Below are 18,808 nucleotides of genomic sequence, written 5' to 3' on the forward strand. Positions count from 1 at the left end.
TACGTATGTGTCATTACTTCTGCAGATTTGTTAGCAAAGATTCACTTAAGCTTTACTTTACTTTATAATATAATAATATCACTAGTTTTATACAATTATCTTTCCCTCACTTTTCCATTTACAAAATAATTGAATATATCTAAACTTTTGTACGTTTTGAGTTCGTCGTGCGTGTACATGAGACACTTGTATGTAGTATGCTATACAACTGGCGGCCACAAAGACACGTCATATTTTAATAATCTGCTCTGCAGTTGATCATCCTACGGATTCTAGACGTCCACTCCTTCATAGTAGAACTTTAACAAATACCTTTCTTGACTATCGTCGCACAATTGATGAAAACAAGCGCTCATTTCTTACTTCGTAGGCCGGGGAATCTGCACTGGCAACAACGGGGACTGGCCTAAACCGGAAGTTCCGGGGGGACCGCGCAAGACCTCACCAATGTTTATGTTTACATTTTTAACACGGTCTATATCAGTCAAAAAATGTAAGTGATCCATTATGTTTCCGATCTTTTATAAGAAAATAAGCTCGGTGACGATCTGTATTCCACTTTTCTACATTGGAAAATTCGCCAAACCGGAAGTTCTTTCCCCGCCATCAATAATCGAATTGTCCGATCGATCATTTTTAGTTTACTCAGGAATAACCTTGACAAGAAATCGGGACATTTTGACGTCCCGAATGAGATCAGAAAAAAGTTTGGACATGTACTGAAAAAAAGGGACTGTCCCTACTAAATCATCCAGTCTGGTAGGTAATCTGGGTTTCCCTACTATGATTTGAATCTTCGTTTGGACCCTCAGAAGAGTGTTCGTGGTGTTATCTAAATTTAATTAACGTAGAGAGATGTGGAGCGCCTGAAGTTTATCGTGTGCGATGTGATTGTTATTAATTAACTATGGATATTTAAATTTCCATACCATGTTTAATTTTTTTTTAATTATCTATTTACTTTTTCTTGTTGTCCTAATGGACTGTCTTTGTTTTGTGCGAGTTGTGATCTTCAGCTTAGAGCTTAGATGTTATTTTCTTCCGGCAGATGGTGCCTCACGTTGCAGCGTCTGTTAGTGACATAAGTGGGATGAATGTATGAAATGAGACTTTACCTTTAGAATATTGAATATCTGTACCACCTTTACTTCAGGTTTAGAATATTTTAAATTATTTTTTCAAAATGGCAGATAATTCTAGTGCTTCATCAGATGGTGAAATAAACGAAATGAAGAAGTTACTCTGGGGCCAGTATGTTAAAGAAGATGTTTTTCGAAGATGGACGCAAGGTATGCTTGGAATTAGTGAAAATTGGATATTTTGTTTTTATGCGAGTGCATCAGGCGATATAATTTTCAGTTAAATTTGCTTTAATAAGTGTTCATTTGGTAGATGAAAGTTTAATGTGATGATGAATAGGTAGTTTGGCAACTTGTGATCATATGATTTGGTGGTTATTTACTAGTTTCCAGTACGAAATACACAGTTCTGTGATTATACAGGTTTTTCTCTTCAAAATTATTAATGTGTATTATATTGCATTACGTTGTATCAAGGGCGTCAGCAAAATAAACCAATATGTGTACAGTGTGCAAATGATTTCCTTCATCATTGTATGTTGCACATTAAGTACATGAAACTTCCTTACAGTAGTTCAGTTTCACTGTCATTTGCATATGTATGTGTGTACACACAGCCCCTTAGTGGTCAAGGAAGCATTAATAAGACTGCAGAATATGGGCTGCTTAGGAGGAACGCGGTTCATAATTTTTGGTAATGTTTTGTAGTTAGTAATCGGGAAAAGTAAATTTGAAGGTGCGGAAAAAAACGAGAAATACGTATCCAAGTTGGGCGTTCTTGGAAGGAAAAAGTGACATGGTGGCGCACATTCCTGCACAAATCTAGTGAAACAAAAAATGCCTACGTTGTTAGGTAACTAGGTTTAGTTCTCTTAGCCTGAATAATAATTTGCCATTGTATTTATGTTAATGAAACCTAACCTGACCTTGTAGGCATTCCTCGTCGAATAATGAAAGTAACTGTGTGTAAACAATATGTACGCGAAGAAGTAGAGAAATGCATTGCTTTTAGTAGCAGGAAAAACATTTTTCATTGTATTCATGCAATTGGAACCCAACCTAATAGGCCTAAACAAACCTTGTAAGCATTCCTCGTCTGAAATAATGAAAGAAACTGTGCGTGTGGGGGTGTAATCCGGAGCGACAAATCAACTCTAATTTAGCGAAACGAAGGGCCTCATTTATCGCACAACAATTGAGCAACCTTGTGTTCTGACGGCACGGTAAAAAAGCATTTTTATTTTAGGCTATCTAGTTCTCTTAGCCCGAAGAATAATTTTTCATTGTATTTAGGTCCTATGCTAATGGAACCTAACCTAACCTCGTAGGCATTCCTGATCTGACGTCGGAACACAAGGTAGCAAAACTTGTTGTGTGGAGAGGAAGACCCCGAAACAGATGACAGCAACTGTGCATAAACAATATGGACGCGAACGAAGGGAGAAATGCATTGCTTTTAGCAGCAGTAAAAACATTTTTTACGTGCAATAATATAATAGTAATGGGAAAAGTAACACCGGAAAGTGGAAGTAGAAGGTACGTACTTTCAGGTGATATAAATTTTCTTCCTCTATTTAGAGGAAAGGAGCAGCCCATGTTCTGCAGTGATACCTATTTCTTGTTTGTTCATTTTCGCTTGCGTTACACGCAATATGGCGGAGGAATCTTGACTGGCTTTGTCCATGATCCGTGGTTATACAGTGTTGCAACCTTCTTCATCGAAAAATACCTACTTTCGTGTTACTGGTTTTGTATTTTTTCCAGGTTCGAAAACCCCACTAACCATGCACGGATAGCTCCACGAACCATGCACGTAGCCCCACAAACCATTCATAAATACCCCCACGAACCATGTACGGCAAGGTTAGGTTAGGCAAACATAGTTAAAATTGTCATGTTCTTGGAAAACAACGGTGTGGTTGTAAACACTGACCGGGGGTTACATCATCGAACGCATGCAATGTTTGATTCACATAGTGGAAGGACATAAGAGGCCACAGCTTTCGTTCATTGGAGAGACATTAATCTTCAAAAAAACATGATTTACCGGCAAAATAAATTAAGCGATGGGGAAAAAACATTTCACGACCTTTCAAAAGTGTATGGAAAGTCAGTTCGGAAAGTACTTTCTCCTGGAAAATTGAAGAAATACATTTCGGGTATGCTCAAATTTTACCGTACTCACTGACAGGATTGACCTAGCAAGTTACAAAAAGAGCGTTAAGCCTATAAACCTGGGCCCAAGTTCCTTTTGTTTTAATGCGATTTCATCATGCTATGTATGCATTTTTTACATGGTTCGATTTAGATTTACATCTGTTAATACATACTGCGAGTTTTAGCGATTACTTATATATTGTTCAATACATGCTTTTGTAGTTAAGTTAGGCATTTCAGAATTAGTTCCCTTAGCATTTTAATAAAAACCTTAAATGTTTTTATGGTTAGGTTAGGAGGGTCAGATTTAGTTATCATTAAAATAAGATCTCTGAATGTTTTGTACTACTGAATGAAGATTTAATTTTACCCATAAATTGGAATTCTTTGAAATGAAAACTGGGTATGAATTTACAATACCGGAAGTATCTCCAATTGCTTTCAAATTCGGCATACTCACTAATTTTGGCCTCGTAATCACGAATCTGCAAAATTGGCGGTCAAGTCTAGAAATTGCAAAATAACCTTGTCAATTACCACTATGATTCTCCATACACTAACATGGAAACGATATGAAGACGTCTTCCTTTCTGCACAGCAGTCTTGCTACCAACGTTGCTTAAGTGTTGTGCAATAAGTGAGAGCATTGATTTGCATGTGAGAAAATGGCATCTTGCGTAAAGGTGGAAACACGTTTGTCCCACGAACCATTCACGGTTAGGTTAGGTTAGGGAAGCATAGTTAAAATTAAGGGTCATCATCAACATAGTTTTGAAATGCTAATTATTGCAAAAAATAGTTGTTTTCTCCATAAATCAAGAGTGTTTACTCCGTTCCCTGACCCACTTTTTTCGACTTATTGTGCAATTTCTAAACATGACTGCTAAATTTTAATAGCAGATTTGTGATTACGAGGCCAAAATTAGTGAGTATGCCGAATTTGAAGGCAATTGAATATACTTCCGGTTTTGTAAATTCGTTCCGAAAACTGTGCTGCTTAGTTTCTGGAAGGTTCTAAATTACTTCTACATTCATTCCCATTCGTCTATGATACTTACTGTCACTTATATCAACAGATAATGGGGAGCGCATGTGCTTGCTAAATTCAAACAGTGCTTATCTGTCAGAAATAGTTGATTTGCGAGATGGTTTGGGAGTCTGCCAAGTTTTTTTATGTCATTGTTTCATTTTGGATACATTTTTGGAAGAGAATTGTCACATTATTCTTTATTTTTTAATGTGTTTTTCTTCTCACAAATTAATTTTGTTCAGTTTTCTTTCAAGTACTAATAAAATGACAAATTTACAATTTTTAGTATTTTTTTTAAAGGATCTAAATATCTGCAAGAAAATCATCCTTAAATGTAATCTGGTTGCAAATAATGTAAGCAAGTTATGATGTCAGGGGTCCCAGGTTCAAATCCTAATCTGGACATGGTTTTCCTTTGTAAGCGTCCTTTCATCAATTTTGCCAATCATTCTCATCTTCGCGATTAGCTAAAGTGCCAGAAACGTGAAGTAAAATATAAATCAATCAAACCAACCAATTAGCTTGTCAGTGCATAAAATAGACTTAATAGTAACAATGAGAATGAGTGATGAAATTTATGTTCTCTCAAAGAACATCCATGCCCAGCCGGAATTCAAACATGAGACCTGGCTTAAGTTATCTACTTAGACAGCTTAAGGTTGCAGAACCCCAGATTATTATGTCAGATAAATTAATTTTGTTTTGGTTACTGTCACGTACCATCTGTTGGAAATATGGTAATAAAAGATTAATTTATTGTTAATATATGAACTATAACAAAGAAAAATTAATGGTAATTATTCTCACAGTAGAAATAGGTGTTTATTCTTTGTTCATAGTATTACATTTGTTTATTTAAACCCTCCTGTGCAACATATGTACATAGAGTTGTTGTTTTTTTTTTCTACAGAATTTGATTAGAGTTCAACAAAAAAATGTAAATGGTAGTTCATTTGTTTCGGTTCCCAGGTGGCGAATGATTATCACACTCGCCTTTGTGCAAGTGGTTCCAGGTTTGATTATGGATGGGAGCCCCCAAAATGTCTGTTGACCCAGCATCGTGAGCCCAATTGGGCAACTACTTGAATAGAAGTAGTTGCTGGCTCCGGTCTCGAAAGCCAGAAAACAGCAGTGATGAGACTCGAGGCATTGACCATGTGTCACCCAGTGAAAAAGCTGCACAACATGCCCTGAAGCTCAGAGAAATCTTGCAACATGCAGATTAATATTATTATTATTTATTGGTTTGACACGGGTATCTCAACAGTTAAAACACAATCAGCATCTCTTGAGATATCTGCTGAATAGAATGGCAGGTAACATCATCCTCTTGTAATCAAGGGGTCCCAGGTTTGATAACCTGGCAGAGGGATTAAAGGTCGAACAGACCATCAAATTTGAAATGCTACACCCAAATTATATCTTAATCCAACTTTATACTGCGAGTCCAGTCCCGATTAGCTTTTCTGTTCATGAAGTGGATTTAAAAATAAACTCAAAAAACAATACTGAATAGAAAGTATTAATATTTATGACTAGGCTGTAATGATACATTTTATTTTCCAGGATTTCAGTTCTCGAAAGATGAGCCATCAGCTCTGGTGCAGTGGGAAGGAGGACCGTGTGCTGTTCTTGCACCTGTACAGGCATTTATTCTTAAACACATTATATCAGAACCTGCAGGGAACAACTGGAAGGAGGTTTGTTATCATTGTAGTGTATTTTCTGTTATTTTTCTTAATTACGAGGGTCATTTGGAAAGTAACCGTTGTTTGGCTGTAAATAAAAAATCCGCAGAGATACAACAAATATTTACTTTACATCTGGAACGTACAGCTGTCCTCTATTTTTCAACATAGTCGCCATGTAAATTCAAGCACTTGTCATTGCGTTTCACCAACTTCTGCATAAAAATCGGCCGCCTGGGAATTCAACCAGCCTGTCACAGCATTTTGAAGATCCTCATTGTCAGCGAAGTTCTGTGCCCCAAACCATTTCATGTGAGTGAACAGATGAAAATCAGGAGACAAGTCCAGGAATTCCTGGGGATGATCAAAAACGTCCCATTTGAATTGGCACAAAAGGTCTTTCGTTCGCCGAGCAGTGTGAGGGCGAGCATTGTCATGCACAAATACAACGCCAGATATCAGCAGACTGTGATGTTGGTTCTGCATGGCTCTTCTCAGTTTCTGCAAAGTGTTACAGTAAACTTCAGAAGTGATTGTCGTACCACATTCCATGAATTTTTGCCCAAAGAAATCTTATCGCTCAGCGTACCTCGCATTTGGTGGGATTTTCGATGGCAGCACACATTTTGTGACGTTATAACCAGCACACGCGCGGCACTACGTTGCTCTCACTAGCACAGCTGAAAGCTTACTAAATCACAGATTGCGTGATGTAACAATGGTTGCGCTCTGCTCACTACTACAGCATTTACTTTCCGAATAACCCTCGTATAAGCATTTTGTATTGCCTTTACATTTCTTAGGTTACATCTCATGATAACTATTCAATGCAGATTAATTTTCTCTGTTTAGTATAATTTAACTTCTGCTTAGTAGAACTATTTTAAGTTCCTATCTCACTACTCTCAGTTTAATTCATGTAAGCATGCGTTTTTAATTAATTAATTCCAGTTTTATACATGTGATGAACATTTCATTGACATTTTGCATATCAGCTTCCTGACGACATAGTGATAACATTTCTACTGCTACCTTGTAGTAAAGGGGTTCCAGGTTTGATGCATGGTGGAGGCACATATTGGTTCAGATCCCACTTTAAATTGTAGGTCCAGTCCCAATTTGCCTATCTGTGCATAATGTGGACAAGCACTCATAAAACAAAGCATTTTTCATAGCATTATTAAAATATACTGATGCATTTAACTTATAACAATAATTCAAATGCTGTAATTGCAGTAGCCAAGAAAATATTTTCTTCAGGTTGTAAAAGGTTGCAAAATAAACAAGCAGTTCACTTCCACTTCTGGATTTGATTCTTGTGATTCCACTCCCAAAAAGGTGTGCAAAATTATGGTTCCATCGAATTTCTGTATCCAAACTACTATGTGAATCTTAGGAGATCCTCCATGACAGTCCAACTGTCAACACAGGTCAAGAACAAGACCGTCACTTTTAGAAATCAAATTTAAAGAAAGGATCTGGAACAATATCTATTGAACCAACCTAAAATTGAGTGTACCAGCTATTTTAAAAAGCTGACATAATTGGCAGATTGTCGCTCAAATAACTAGGCCCACAAGAGACTGTGTGAATGGTGCTTGTATCCTATATTGCAAGTAACACTGATGTTGTGTGTATTTTTATAAAGACATATTAAAAATCAGTTTGATTTTGAAGTCAAGTTATGATATTTAGTGTGAGTATCAGTGGAAGTCGTACAGTTAAGTCTTAAATGGAGTTAACTCTAAAAAAAAATACTGTCAGTCTACATTTAGATACTATATTGTATTCATTGTTTTACATGGTAAATGCAGTTAAAGTGTTAGGTGTAGGCATAGTTTTGTGTTTGTGCATGTACTCTGTAGAAATGTCAGTGAAAAGTGCATGCTCGACTAGCACTTGAACCCAGGTATCAAGTCATTGCTCTACCAACCTAGCTACTGAGCCAGACCTAGTGTCATCTGATTTTTTCATGCAGGTAGAACAGCAAAAGTGAAGAGTCTGGCAAAACAAGGCTCGGTAGCTCAGTTGATACAGCACTGTGTATTAGGGACCCAGGTTTGAGTCCTGAAATTTGTATTGTACATTGCAGTTTCTGTTGATTGTTTGATTAATTTTGATGGACCACTTGCTTGATTAACATGGGTTACAGGTGCGGCATCTAAGATTGAGATAGTTCCACATCAGTGATTCATTTACTTCTGCTTGGCAGTAGTTCTGATGTACCCACATGGAAGCATTTGTGTATGTTGATTGTTAGGTTGCTGTGGACTGTGATTTGGTTGGCTAGAGTGTTGATCGCTAGCATACTGCTGCCAGATTGCAGATATCCAGCCTACTGCCAACTGAGAGTAAAAAGGGCAGTGCTGTGCTACCATCTCCATCTTAGTGAGATTTCAGACCGAAGCAGCACACAGCACATGCTGCTTGGGAACGAGCCAACCAGCAGCAATGTTTCACACTGTAGTGACAGGCTGCACAAGCCTGCTTTCAATTGGTGAAATCCTCAAGTGACATGTGCCACCTGTGATTGCCTTACATGACTTAGCCTGTGTTAAATTAGGCAGTGATCCTTCAAAATTAATCAATCAACAAAAACACGAAACTTTGGCTTCATCATGCTATATCGTAGAGCTGGGGCAGATTAATCGGTAGTCTATCGGTAGAGGCACATATTTTTGGTAAATAAAGAAAGCAACATTTCGGTACAAAAACAGTCAATTTCAGGTTCAAAAGTGGTAAATAAAATAAAATGTCGCTGTTATAGCGGTGAAAAAGCGGTACATAACACTAAATGTGTTATAATGTGTAATGACATTTTGGTTTTAAAAATGTCAATATAATCCAAATTTGATTTAAAAACTGCACTTACTAAGCAAAATAAAAATATCCCTTCTAATAGCACTTTTATGTCGTTACCAGAATATTAAGTTTATTCTTGTACAAAGGGGTCCATTTTTACTTCTCAAATATCTACAGCAGAATTAATCAATTTTCCGTGAATTGCATAACTCACAAACCTAAATTTCATGTTTAAAAGTCTATTTCACATTTTGCAGTTCATTTCGCATTATTTCGTGACAAAACAGGGTAGGGAAATGCACCTCACATTTAGGGTTTTCGCCAAATACGAAATATGCATGCCTCTATCGGTATTGGTTGATATAGGCATATCATTGTATTGATTTATCAGTAAATATACCGATAATTTTACCAGTCCGATGTATCTATGAATGTCTTATAATTTAGTGTCATGTTGTGCCATATTTTTATATTTTTTATGGATATAAACATATAATCTCCAGTGCCCACTATTTAAAAGAAAATGTCTAAATATGCAGCTCCTTTTGCATTGCAGTCATCTGGTAACAAATGTTTATCAAGGATGTCAATGAACTATTCTGGTTCTTCAAGAACCATTTGGAGGTTTATTATCAGCGGAAATGTCATATTGGTTCATCCTTACTACATTGTATTATTTTGATGTCTGTTTACTAAGATTGTGCATGCATTTGTTGCCTTTTATGTAGTTTTTCTTCTCACCAGTATTTTTCACACATGCTTTTGTGTGTTTTAAGTTTTCACTGTTGTGTAGGTTCAGCCAGAGAGATGTTCTTCTTTACTGGTGCAAGCGCTTTGTGACATCTTGAAGCAGGCATCTTCCACTAGTCGGTACACGGTAGTTCACATGAGCGATCTTAAAGGTCAAACTGCAAACAGTATTCACGTTGAAGAAGGCGAGGAAAACTCACCTCCGGAGTTGATAGAAGTTGCAGCAAAGCGGCAGAAACTAGAACATGAGCACTTCCATGCACAACTAAGGTGAGCAAACTTATTGGTCTACTTTCAACTGCTCCATTATTTTTACTTTGTAAGTTTTCAACCCTGGGGTTGCTTTGCTCAAGATCTTTTCGGCCATTTGAATTATTTTTTCACTTCCTCATTTACCGTGCCTTTGTATGTTGGCAAAGTACGTTGTGGAACTACTCCAACTTCACTGATGTGTTAAGGGTGGCTAGAATTTTCATTTCATTGGTTTAGTTCCTAAATCTTAAGGCTCGGCTGGACGTTTGGCTGATGCCACTTTCGAAAAAAGCGCTATGATATTGCAAAATCTAAAAAAAATGCATCTGCTTAGAATTCTAGACAATTCATGTGAATCTTATGTGGTTTGATTTCACTGTCACCTAGACATTTTCAGTAGTTTCGTAGCTACACAAGTCTAATATACTATTGAAAGTATCTAGACAACAGCGAATGCAAACCACATGAAGATTTACGTGAATGATCTAGAAGGAATTCTAAACAGATGTATTTTTTTCAGATTTTGGAATATCATAGTGCTTTCTCAAAAGGAGAGATTTTTTTTAAAAAAAGCTGCCTTGCTGTCCGCCGAAGGTTCAGCCGAGCCTTAAATTGTAAACAATTGATAGAAATTTAATTGCACTTGTTATATTATTATTATTATTATTATTATTATTGCTGAACACACCTGAAAGCCATCTACAGCATTATATTGCATGTAAGCATAACATTGTACAATATCATATGGAAACTATCTCCGTGGTAGAGTGGTTAGCACAGCTTGCTATGACACCAGGGCACAGTGATCCGGAATGCAAAAAAAAATTGGCAAAATTCAGGAGCTCGCTATTTGACCCCTAAATCGATACATAGCATATTGGTTATGTGTGTGTTACTATCTATAAACAAAAATATGTTAGAGTATTGAATTCATTTTTTTGTTCCGTGCAACTTACTCACTATCATATATAAGTATAATTTCGAAATTAGTTAATTTACTTACGTAAAGTGAGTATAGTGTTCTCGTAGACACGTTTCGGTGGCAACTGCCCTCTTCTTCAGGTCACGAAGTCTGCTATTATGTGCATACGTAAAGCTTAGTCATTTAGAAAGGATCAAGGTATATGTATGGACAGGTTGAATATTAGGGTGACTAATGACTAAAACATGATAAAACTGCTATGAAAACTGTTAAAACCCATAATGTTACTCTATCACAGCTCCATGTTGACAGGAACATGTATGTTCAATTACTATTAAAAATTGTTAAGACCGGTGAGGTTACCCTAACACTGATACACGTATGCTTATATTGTTAAGAGTATTGAATTTCGTCTACTTACGTAAGTGAGTATGTATAAGTTGTAAACTATGTTTCGGAAGCTTTTCTGCTTCCTTCTTCAGGTGATTGTATTTTAGGCTCGGAAAATCAAGCCACGTCGGAGAAGTGTCATGCGAGGATACTAGGTGAAAGGTTTGGGTTAAAAACACTTCATGGTGCTCGACACATACAGATTTAAAACTACCTTTGTTAAAAACCCTGAAAACTCACGAAAAAAAGACATGTTAAAATCACCACCACAGTGTGCTACACACTCCAGCACACAGTATATTGTTATAAAATATAGCAGTTTTCTCAAGTTTAATGCTATGAATATTATGAAAGGTAATATAAAATAACAGTACCTACTAGACCTACTGCCAGTAATTATTATATTTGTATTATTATTATTATTATTCAGGGTTCTCATTTGGAAACTGGAAAAGTCATGGTCATCTAATTTGATATTTTACAAATTGAAATGTAACACACAATCAGTGGCGTATGCTGGATTCAAAACCTGGGCTAGCTCTTCATATCATGATGTTTGATGGGAGGCTCTTTTTTGTTCAATTTTTTGGATTTTGAACTGATTAAAAACACATATGTTACAATTTACAAATAATTATAAAAATGTCACTTTCATTAATGTAGAAACAGTAAGGAAAGGATTTCAAGTATTTCATGATCATTTATAAAATATAGAGGCCCATGTTGTGAAATATTTATGTAGGCCTTTGTGAGAGAATAAAATACATAATAAACTTACCTTGAATATTACATTTGACCAGGAACTCCATTAATCTCTGTGGTAAAATTGTTATTAATACAGAGCACTAGGATGCCAGGGGTCCTGGGTTCAAATCCAGGCCTGCGCATGGTTATTCTTTGTGAATGTCCCTTCATCAGTTCCATATTATCGTCAGTCATCCTCATCGCCACGATTAGCTAAAGTGGCAGAAAAGTGATGCTAAATATCAAAACTGAATCAAATCCATTCTGCTCTTCTTTGGAATGTCAGAGGCCTGTATCTTCACAATTTGAAACTTATCCTCATACAAAAGCAGAGTAAATTGTTTTGTCAATAGTTTGTTAATTATGTCACTCATGTTTTTCACTACACGATGCAGCACAGATCATTCAAAACTTATATGTCACTACTAAATAAAATCTTCCCAGTAAGGTACGTAATTTTCTTAAACTTCCTTCAACGCTGTCAGCCACTCTTCTCGAGTCATAAATGAAGCAGACGAGGTGTTCAAAACTTTGTCACCATTTTAAAGCATGGTTGGTTGAAGGTCAGCGGCCTCTCGCTTCAGCATGTGTTCAATGGGACAGTGTTGATCCAGAGAAAAAATAATCCTGTGAAAAATACCATGCTGGTTAGCGAAGGTAACCACTTGAAGTCACTGATTGCCTCCAGGCACTGATCGGGGAAGAATCTAAAAGAAGCAGCCTGTTGATAGCTTAAAGAAAAGGAACCCATAAACTATAGTTTTCTCCCACGGTCGTTATTTGAGAGTGAAACATTTGCTAGTCTATTATTTCCTGTATTTAGTCTGGGCTTCATAGATAGCCTACCTAGCCTAGAATGTATGCGCCTGCATATCAGGTATGTTGATGAGTAATATATTCATTCATTCATTGTTTTCTGCCTAATTGGCAGGTTTTTCACTGCAATCTCCAGCTTTCCCTATTGTCTGCCTTACGCTTCGTAATAGCATACGACCCAGTTAATTTAATATCATCCATAAGCTGATATCTCTTTCTTCCACGGACTTTTCCTCCTTCAACCATTCCCTCCGCAGGCAGTTCCTTCTTAGACAGTGTCCTAACCAGTTTCTTTTGCTATCTTGATGGTCTCCAGTATAGATCTTTTTTCACCAACTCTTTTCAGTACAGCTTCGTTTCTTACCTTGTCCGTCCATTTTACATGCTCCATTTTTTGCCATGTCCACATTTCAAAAGCTTCGAGTTGTTTCTCTTCATTTCTTCTCAACATCCAGGTCTGCACCATATAGTGCTACACTCCACACAAAACATTTCACTAATCTGTTCCTTAGACCTATGTCCATGGGTCCACAAAAAGCATTTTTTCTTCTATTGAAAGCTTCTTTTGCTATTGCGATTCTCATTTTCACTTCTTGTTTGCAGCTCATGTCACTGCTTATAGTGCATCCAAGGTACTTGAAGCTATCCACTTGCTGGATTCTTTCACTGTTTGCTCTCACATTAATATTTGTTGGTGTCCATCCTATAACCATTGCCTTTGTCTAACATAGTATTTATGGTTATTTCGTCATCAGCGAATAATGCCATGTCATCAGCAAATCTTATGCAGTTTATTCTTCTTCCTCCCAATTTGACACCTCCTGTGCCCTAGAAGCAATTTTTCACTATATCTTCTAATTAGACATTAAACAAAGTAGGCGATAGGCAGCATCCTTGTCGTACTCCTCTTCCAATTTCACAGCCTTCTGTCATTTCGTCTCCTGTTCTCACTTTAACTCGTTGATTCATATATAAGTTGCTTAGAAGTCTCCTATCTTTCCAATCTACCCGAATTTTCTTCAGAATTTCTGAGAGTTTAACCCACCCAATTCACTCTATCAAAAGCTTTCTCCAGGTTTACAAATACTACAAACACCTCCTTTCCTTTCTCTAAATATCTTTCCCCAATGGTCCTCAGTAAACCAATTGCATCCCTTGTACCTCTTCCTTTCCTGAAACCAAACTGTTCTTCCTCTAACTCGCCACTGACCTTCGAGTCTAGGCGTCTGTTCAGAATTCTTAGAAGAATTTTTGCTGAGTGAGATATCAAGCTGATTGTCCTGTACTCAGAACATTTTCTGGGATTGCTTTTCTTCTGCAGAGGTACCAAAACAGTCTCCGTGAAATCTTGTGGCCAATCCCCCTTCTCATAGATTTCATTGCATAAGTGCAGTATTTCTCTTTTTCCATCTCCCAGTCATTTGATAAGTTCAACAGGAATTTCATCAGTGCCAGTTCCTTTCCCATTCCTCATTTCTTTAAGTGCTTGTTCAAATTCTTCATTCAGGATATAGTATCCTTTCTCGTAATCAGGAACGTCTTCTTCATTTTCTACATTTAGACTGTCTGGGCGATTCTCTTTCTGGTAGAGCTCTTCAACGTACTTTCCCAACACATTCGATATTCCTTTTTTGTCTGTGATTTCACATCCTCCCTCGTCTTCTATCATCCACATTGTTTTCCATTTCTTCTTTTGGAAGCCCAAGCAGTTTACTTCACGATACATCAAGTCATACCTTCCTCTTTTTTCCAGTTCTTCAATTTCTTCACATTTTTGTTTCATCCATTGTTCTTTTGCCCTGTCAGTTTCTCTTCTTAGCTGGTTATTCAGTATCTTGTAATTAATTCTTCCCTCTTCTGTATTTACATTCTTCCATTTTCTCTGTTCCTCCATTTTTTCCAGCATACTTTCAGTAATGCATGGTTTCTTTGCACTTTTCCTTTCCCTTTAGCCTATTGTTTCATCCACTGCCTTCTGTAAGCAGCTTTTTATTCCATCCCACATCTCATCCTTATTGTTACAACTAGCTTTAAACTTAGTATAGTTTCCTTGGAAATTTTCTGCAAATTTTTGTCTTTCTTCTTCTCCCGGGTTTCTTGCTCATCTGATTTTGTGTTATCTTCATCAATCTAAGATTGATTTCTCCTATTAGCAAGATGTGGTCTGAATTAATGTCAGCTCCTGGCAATGTCTTTGCATTTTTCAAACAATTTCGAAATCTTTCTTGTGCCAGTATGTAATCTATCTGGTATATTTTGCAATCTCTTGGACATATCCAGGTGTATCTCCTTCTCTTATGTTGCTGGAACAGTGGGTTTCCAACAATTAGGGAGTTTCTTTTACAGAAATTTACCAGGCTTTCCCCTCCATTTCTCTCACCTAATCCATATCTTCCTACTGTACTTCCATCCTGCCTTTCTCCTACTACAGCATTCCAATCACCCATTAGGATAATGCATGATAATTAGGGATTTAATTTAAGAGCAAGATGGAATGGGGTTTGACCAGCTCGTGCAAATCAGGTACACTTGCATTGGATAAACGTATTGTTTCAATAGTGGTGTGTATTTAGTTTTTATTGTTTTACTGCAATGTTACATCTTTGAATCCCACAAGCTTTTCAGTATGTTTATTTTTCTATTGCTGTTTCTACATTGGTAAAAGGTGGTATGACATCTGAGTGCCATGCAGGAGACTTGGTTCAATTCATGGGGTAAATGATCTCTTGGAGGACTTTTTGGCACTGTCACTCCATATAGTGGCTCTGGGGTTGACTCAGTTTCTAATAAATTTGGGGTGTAAAAGAGTGCAGATCATATCACCCTCCATCATGGCTGAGATCGAGAATATGTGGGCCCTTGGCCTCCACACCCCCTGTGTATCCTTTCTGTTACCTTTAATTGCTACTGCTGGTGTTGTTGACAAGGATGATCATTAATTGTTTCTGTTGTTTTGTAGGTTATTACGTGTAAATAGCATATGTGAGGTGACGACTTTTCTGGAAGAAAGGCTTGAAATGTTGCAAGATACTTTTGGTGTGCTTCTGTTTTTATACTCGGTCATACTGACAAAGGTACGTTCATTATTTATTCATTGTTCTAAGGTGTAGATGTTCAGTGCATTAAAATACACTTTTTTCACACACAGTTTGACTTTCCCCAAAAAATAAAGGAAATGGAAAATGCAATTTCATGTAAACTTGGTAGTAGTGATTTTTGTGTTGTACATTTGGAAAATCCTGATGCATCATTCCGGGTTAAGACAAATTATAGATTTACCGAAGAATAAAGACACATCACAATGATTTTATCAAGCAAAGCAAGTAATTAGTCATTTCAGTACATTTTGCAAATAAAATTTATCAATATTTCCAATTATATAGACATTTCAGTGAAGAATGCAGGCTCAACTAAGACTCAAACCCAAGTGTTTGACATACGAGGGTGGGCTGAAAAGTAATGCCTCCTATTTTTTTGTGAGGGTGTAAAGACATTTTGGATTTTGAGCAACCATGCATTGTACTCTTCAGACTTTCTCCCTTCTCCATGCCAAGTTTCAAACTTCTATCACCAGGGGTTGCTGAACTAGAGCGAGGAAAATGGCAGCATGTAACCATACTATGTCGGTGCACCTGAAACTGCATGTGGTGACCGAGTTTCTAACTGCAGAATATGTATCCCCCAATTGACATTCATCAGAGAATGAAGGCTTTTTATGTCAATGAATGTGTAATGTCAGTACTGATTGATGTTGGGCTGTTCATGCTCACAATGAAAACCCCTGCCGAGGAACTCTCAACGTGTGTGACAAAGAACTTCTTGAGAGTTCCTCGGCAGGGGTTTTCATTGTGAGCATGAACAGCCCAACATCATACAGTACTGACATTACACATTCATTGCCATAAAAAGCCTTCATCTTCACAACAAGATCTGTTGCCTTTGAAGCACTTGTGTTCTTGACTGTGCCTACTTTCTCCCATCGTAGAGATGTAAACTAAACATTCTTTATTTGATCTCTTTTTCCTTGTAATGTTCAATGGACTATGTTTTCCCAACACAGTTGAGAGATTAGAAAACTTATATGCTGGAAAAAATCATAATTTTTGAGTCAACATAACCATAGTGCAACAGCTGTTTTAGAGTCGATGCATTTTACACCGAAAAAATGCTATAAGTGTCTCAGTTTGTAATCCTGTGAAATTATACATCTGCACAATGGTATTTGTGCCCTTTGCACTTTTGATAAATTCATTATTTCCTAAAAGAAAATGTTAAAAATCAAGTATGACTGAATATGGTAAAAGCAACCTGTGTAACATGTTCTACATCATCTTTCTGTATCTTTTGTGCTCCTAATGTAGGTTGTTTCAATTTAAAATTTACAATAGTACATGTGTGTACTTCTATCAGTTTTCTGCCAACCTCCATTGTGAAGTGGATAGCACAATGCGGTATGATACCAGGGTTTCGAATCCTGTGTTCTCTTTGAGTGTCCCTTCATCATATCATGTCTTGGGGTATGAAAGACGTAGCAAATTAATAGACTGAGAAGAAAGCCACTGAAATTAATACCAAAAATCAATGTAGATAAGTAAGTTCTTCTTTTCAGCATAATTCTGATCCCTGGCTATGAATGTGCTGTTGAAATGCAAATATTCATTTTGTGTAATAAGTGTAGTTCTTAAATCAAATTTGAGATTTTTTCACCATTATAACATATTATATTTCACTTTTGAACCTGAAATGTTGTGCTTTCGTATCAGAATTTTTTGCATGTTTACAAATGCTTCTTCTCATGTGCATAACTTAGCAGGGGAAAGGGGGTGCTTGCCCATCCGAAATTTACTGGTTCATTAAAATTTATAAATAATGGTACTTTGGTTAACCTCCTGGTACCTGAGGAGCAAAGTAACTAGTAATATTTATGATTTTACGAATGTAACATTTTTTAGCAAAATTGTCCTGAACACTATTTTTATGGGATAGAAAACTTTTTTATTCTGTTCCCCTAAAGTTAAGCCCCATGGTCAATTCTACCCCTTCCCCTCTGCAGTTAGGTCCCACGTGATGCCCATTCTTCTCCTGTCTTCATAATACAGGGTGATTACAAATGATTCATCGGGTTTTGATTGAATGTATTGCACAAGGTATTACATAAATGATAGTGAATGATACATTGTATGAAAAAGCACATTTTCAAGTTTCTTACACATAATTACAAATGTTCTATGTGCTCTCCTCGTGTTACACGATAAACATCTATGCGGTAGTCAAGTTCGACCCATACACGTTCGAGCATGTCCCTGTCGATGTTCACCAGCGCAGCAGTGATGCGATCCTGGAGTTCAGGCAATGTTGTCGGCAAAGGTGGTACGTAAACATTGTCTTTCACGTATCCCCAAAGAAAAAAAAATCACAAACTGTAAGGTCAGGACACCTTTGGGTCCACCTGAAGAGTGCCAAATCATTCTGAGAACAGCGCCCAATCCACCGGTTTGAAAGTTCCGCGTTGAGATGGCGACGCACTTCTCTATGCCAATGAGACGGAACTCCATCTTGTTGGAATATGAAGTTGGGGATATTAGTTGAGGAAACAACCAGTCTTGCAACATGTGTAGGTACATTGTACCCGTCAGAGTTTTCCCAGGGAAAAAGTAGGGCCCGTACACTTTGCTATGTGAAACAGCACATCTCTTTCAATCTCCACTGTAACATGGGGATTTGCCGTGCCCCATATGCGGACATTGTGACGATTCACGTGACCGTTTGCGTGGAACGTCGCCTCATCACTGAACACGAGTCGGGGGATAAATTCGTCATCTTCCATTGTGTCTGATGGTGTGGTCGCTTAGCCGTAAACGTTGCAGCAGCTGTATGTGATATGGTTTCTGATGTAATCGTTTCCGCTGAATCTTCCACAAAGTTGGCTGAGGAATGCCCAGTTCGGCACTTGCACAACGTGTAGATTTCTTTGGGCTACGAAGGAATGTCTCTCGGACACTCTCCACTGTTTCAACTGCAACACCGGGTCGTCCGGAGCTTTTTCCTTTACAGAGGCAACCTGTGTCCTTGAAATGTCGATACCATCGCAGAATGCTTTGGTGGGTTGGTGGCTGTATGCTGTACTGTCTTCGGAACACACGCTGCACGGTAGTGACGGATGCAGTCTTCTCATATT

General features: G+C 37.5%; 1 protein-coding gene across 1 annotated transcript in view; it reads left to right on the forward strand.

Moving 5' to 3' along the window:
* The first annotated feature begins 1,035 nt into the window (after nucleotides 1–1,035).
* LOC145998785 (ubiquitin carboxyl-terminal hydrolase MINDY-3 homolog) overlaps nucleotides 1,036–18,808 on the forward strand; it is a 30,568-nt gene continuing 12,795 nt past the window's right edge. Inside the window, exons 1-4 of the mRNA XM_083135376.1 lie at nucleotides 1,036–1,289; nucleotides 5,833–5,966; nucleotides 9,550–9,776; nucleotides 15,590–15,704. Coding sequence (XP_082991502.1) covers nucleotides 1,184–1,289; nucleotides 5,833–5,966; nucleotides 9,550–9,776; nucleotides 15,590–15,704 — 582 coding nt within the window. The 5' untranslated portion in view covers nucleotides 1,036–1,183. The remainder of the gene's footprint in view (nucleotides 1,290–5,832; nucleotides 5,967–9,549; nucleotides 9,777–15,589; nucleotides 15,705–18,808) is intronic.

The sequence above is a fragment of the Lepisma saccharinum genome, chromosome 14 (genome assembly GCF_977018435.1).
Source record: "Lepisma saccharinum chromosome 14, izLepSacc3.1, whole genome shotgun sequence".
Classification (NCBI taxonomy): domain Eukaryota; kingdom Metazoa; phylum Arthropoda; class Insecta; order Zygentoma; family Lepismatidae; genus Lepisma; species Lepisma saccharinum.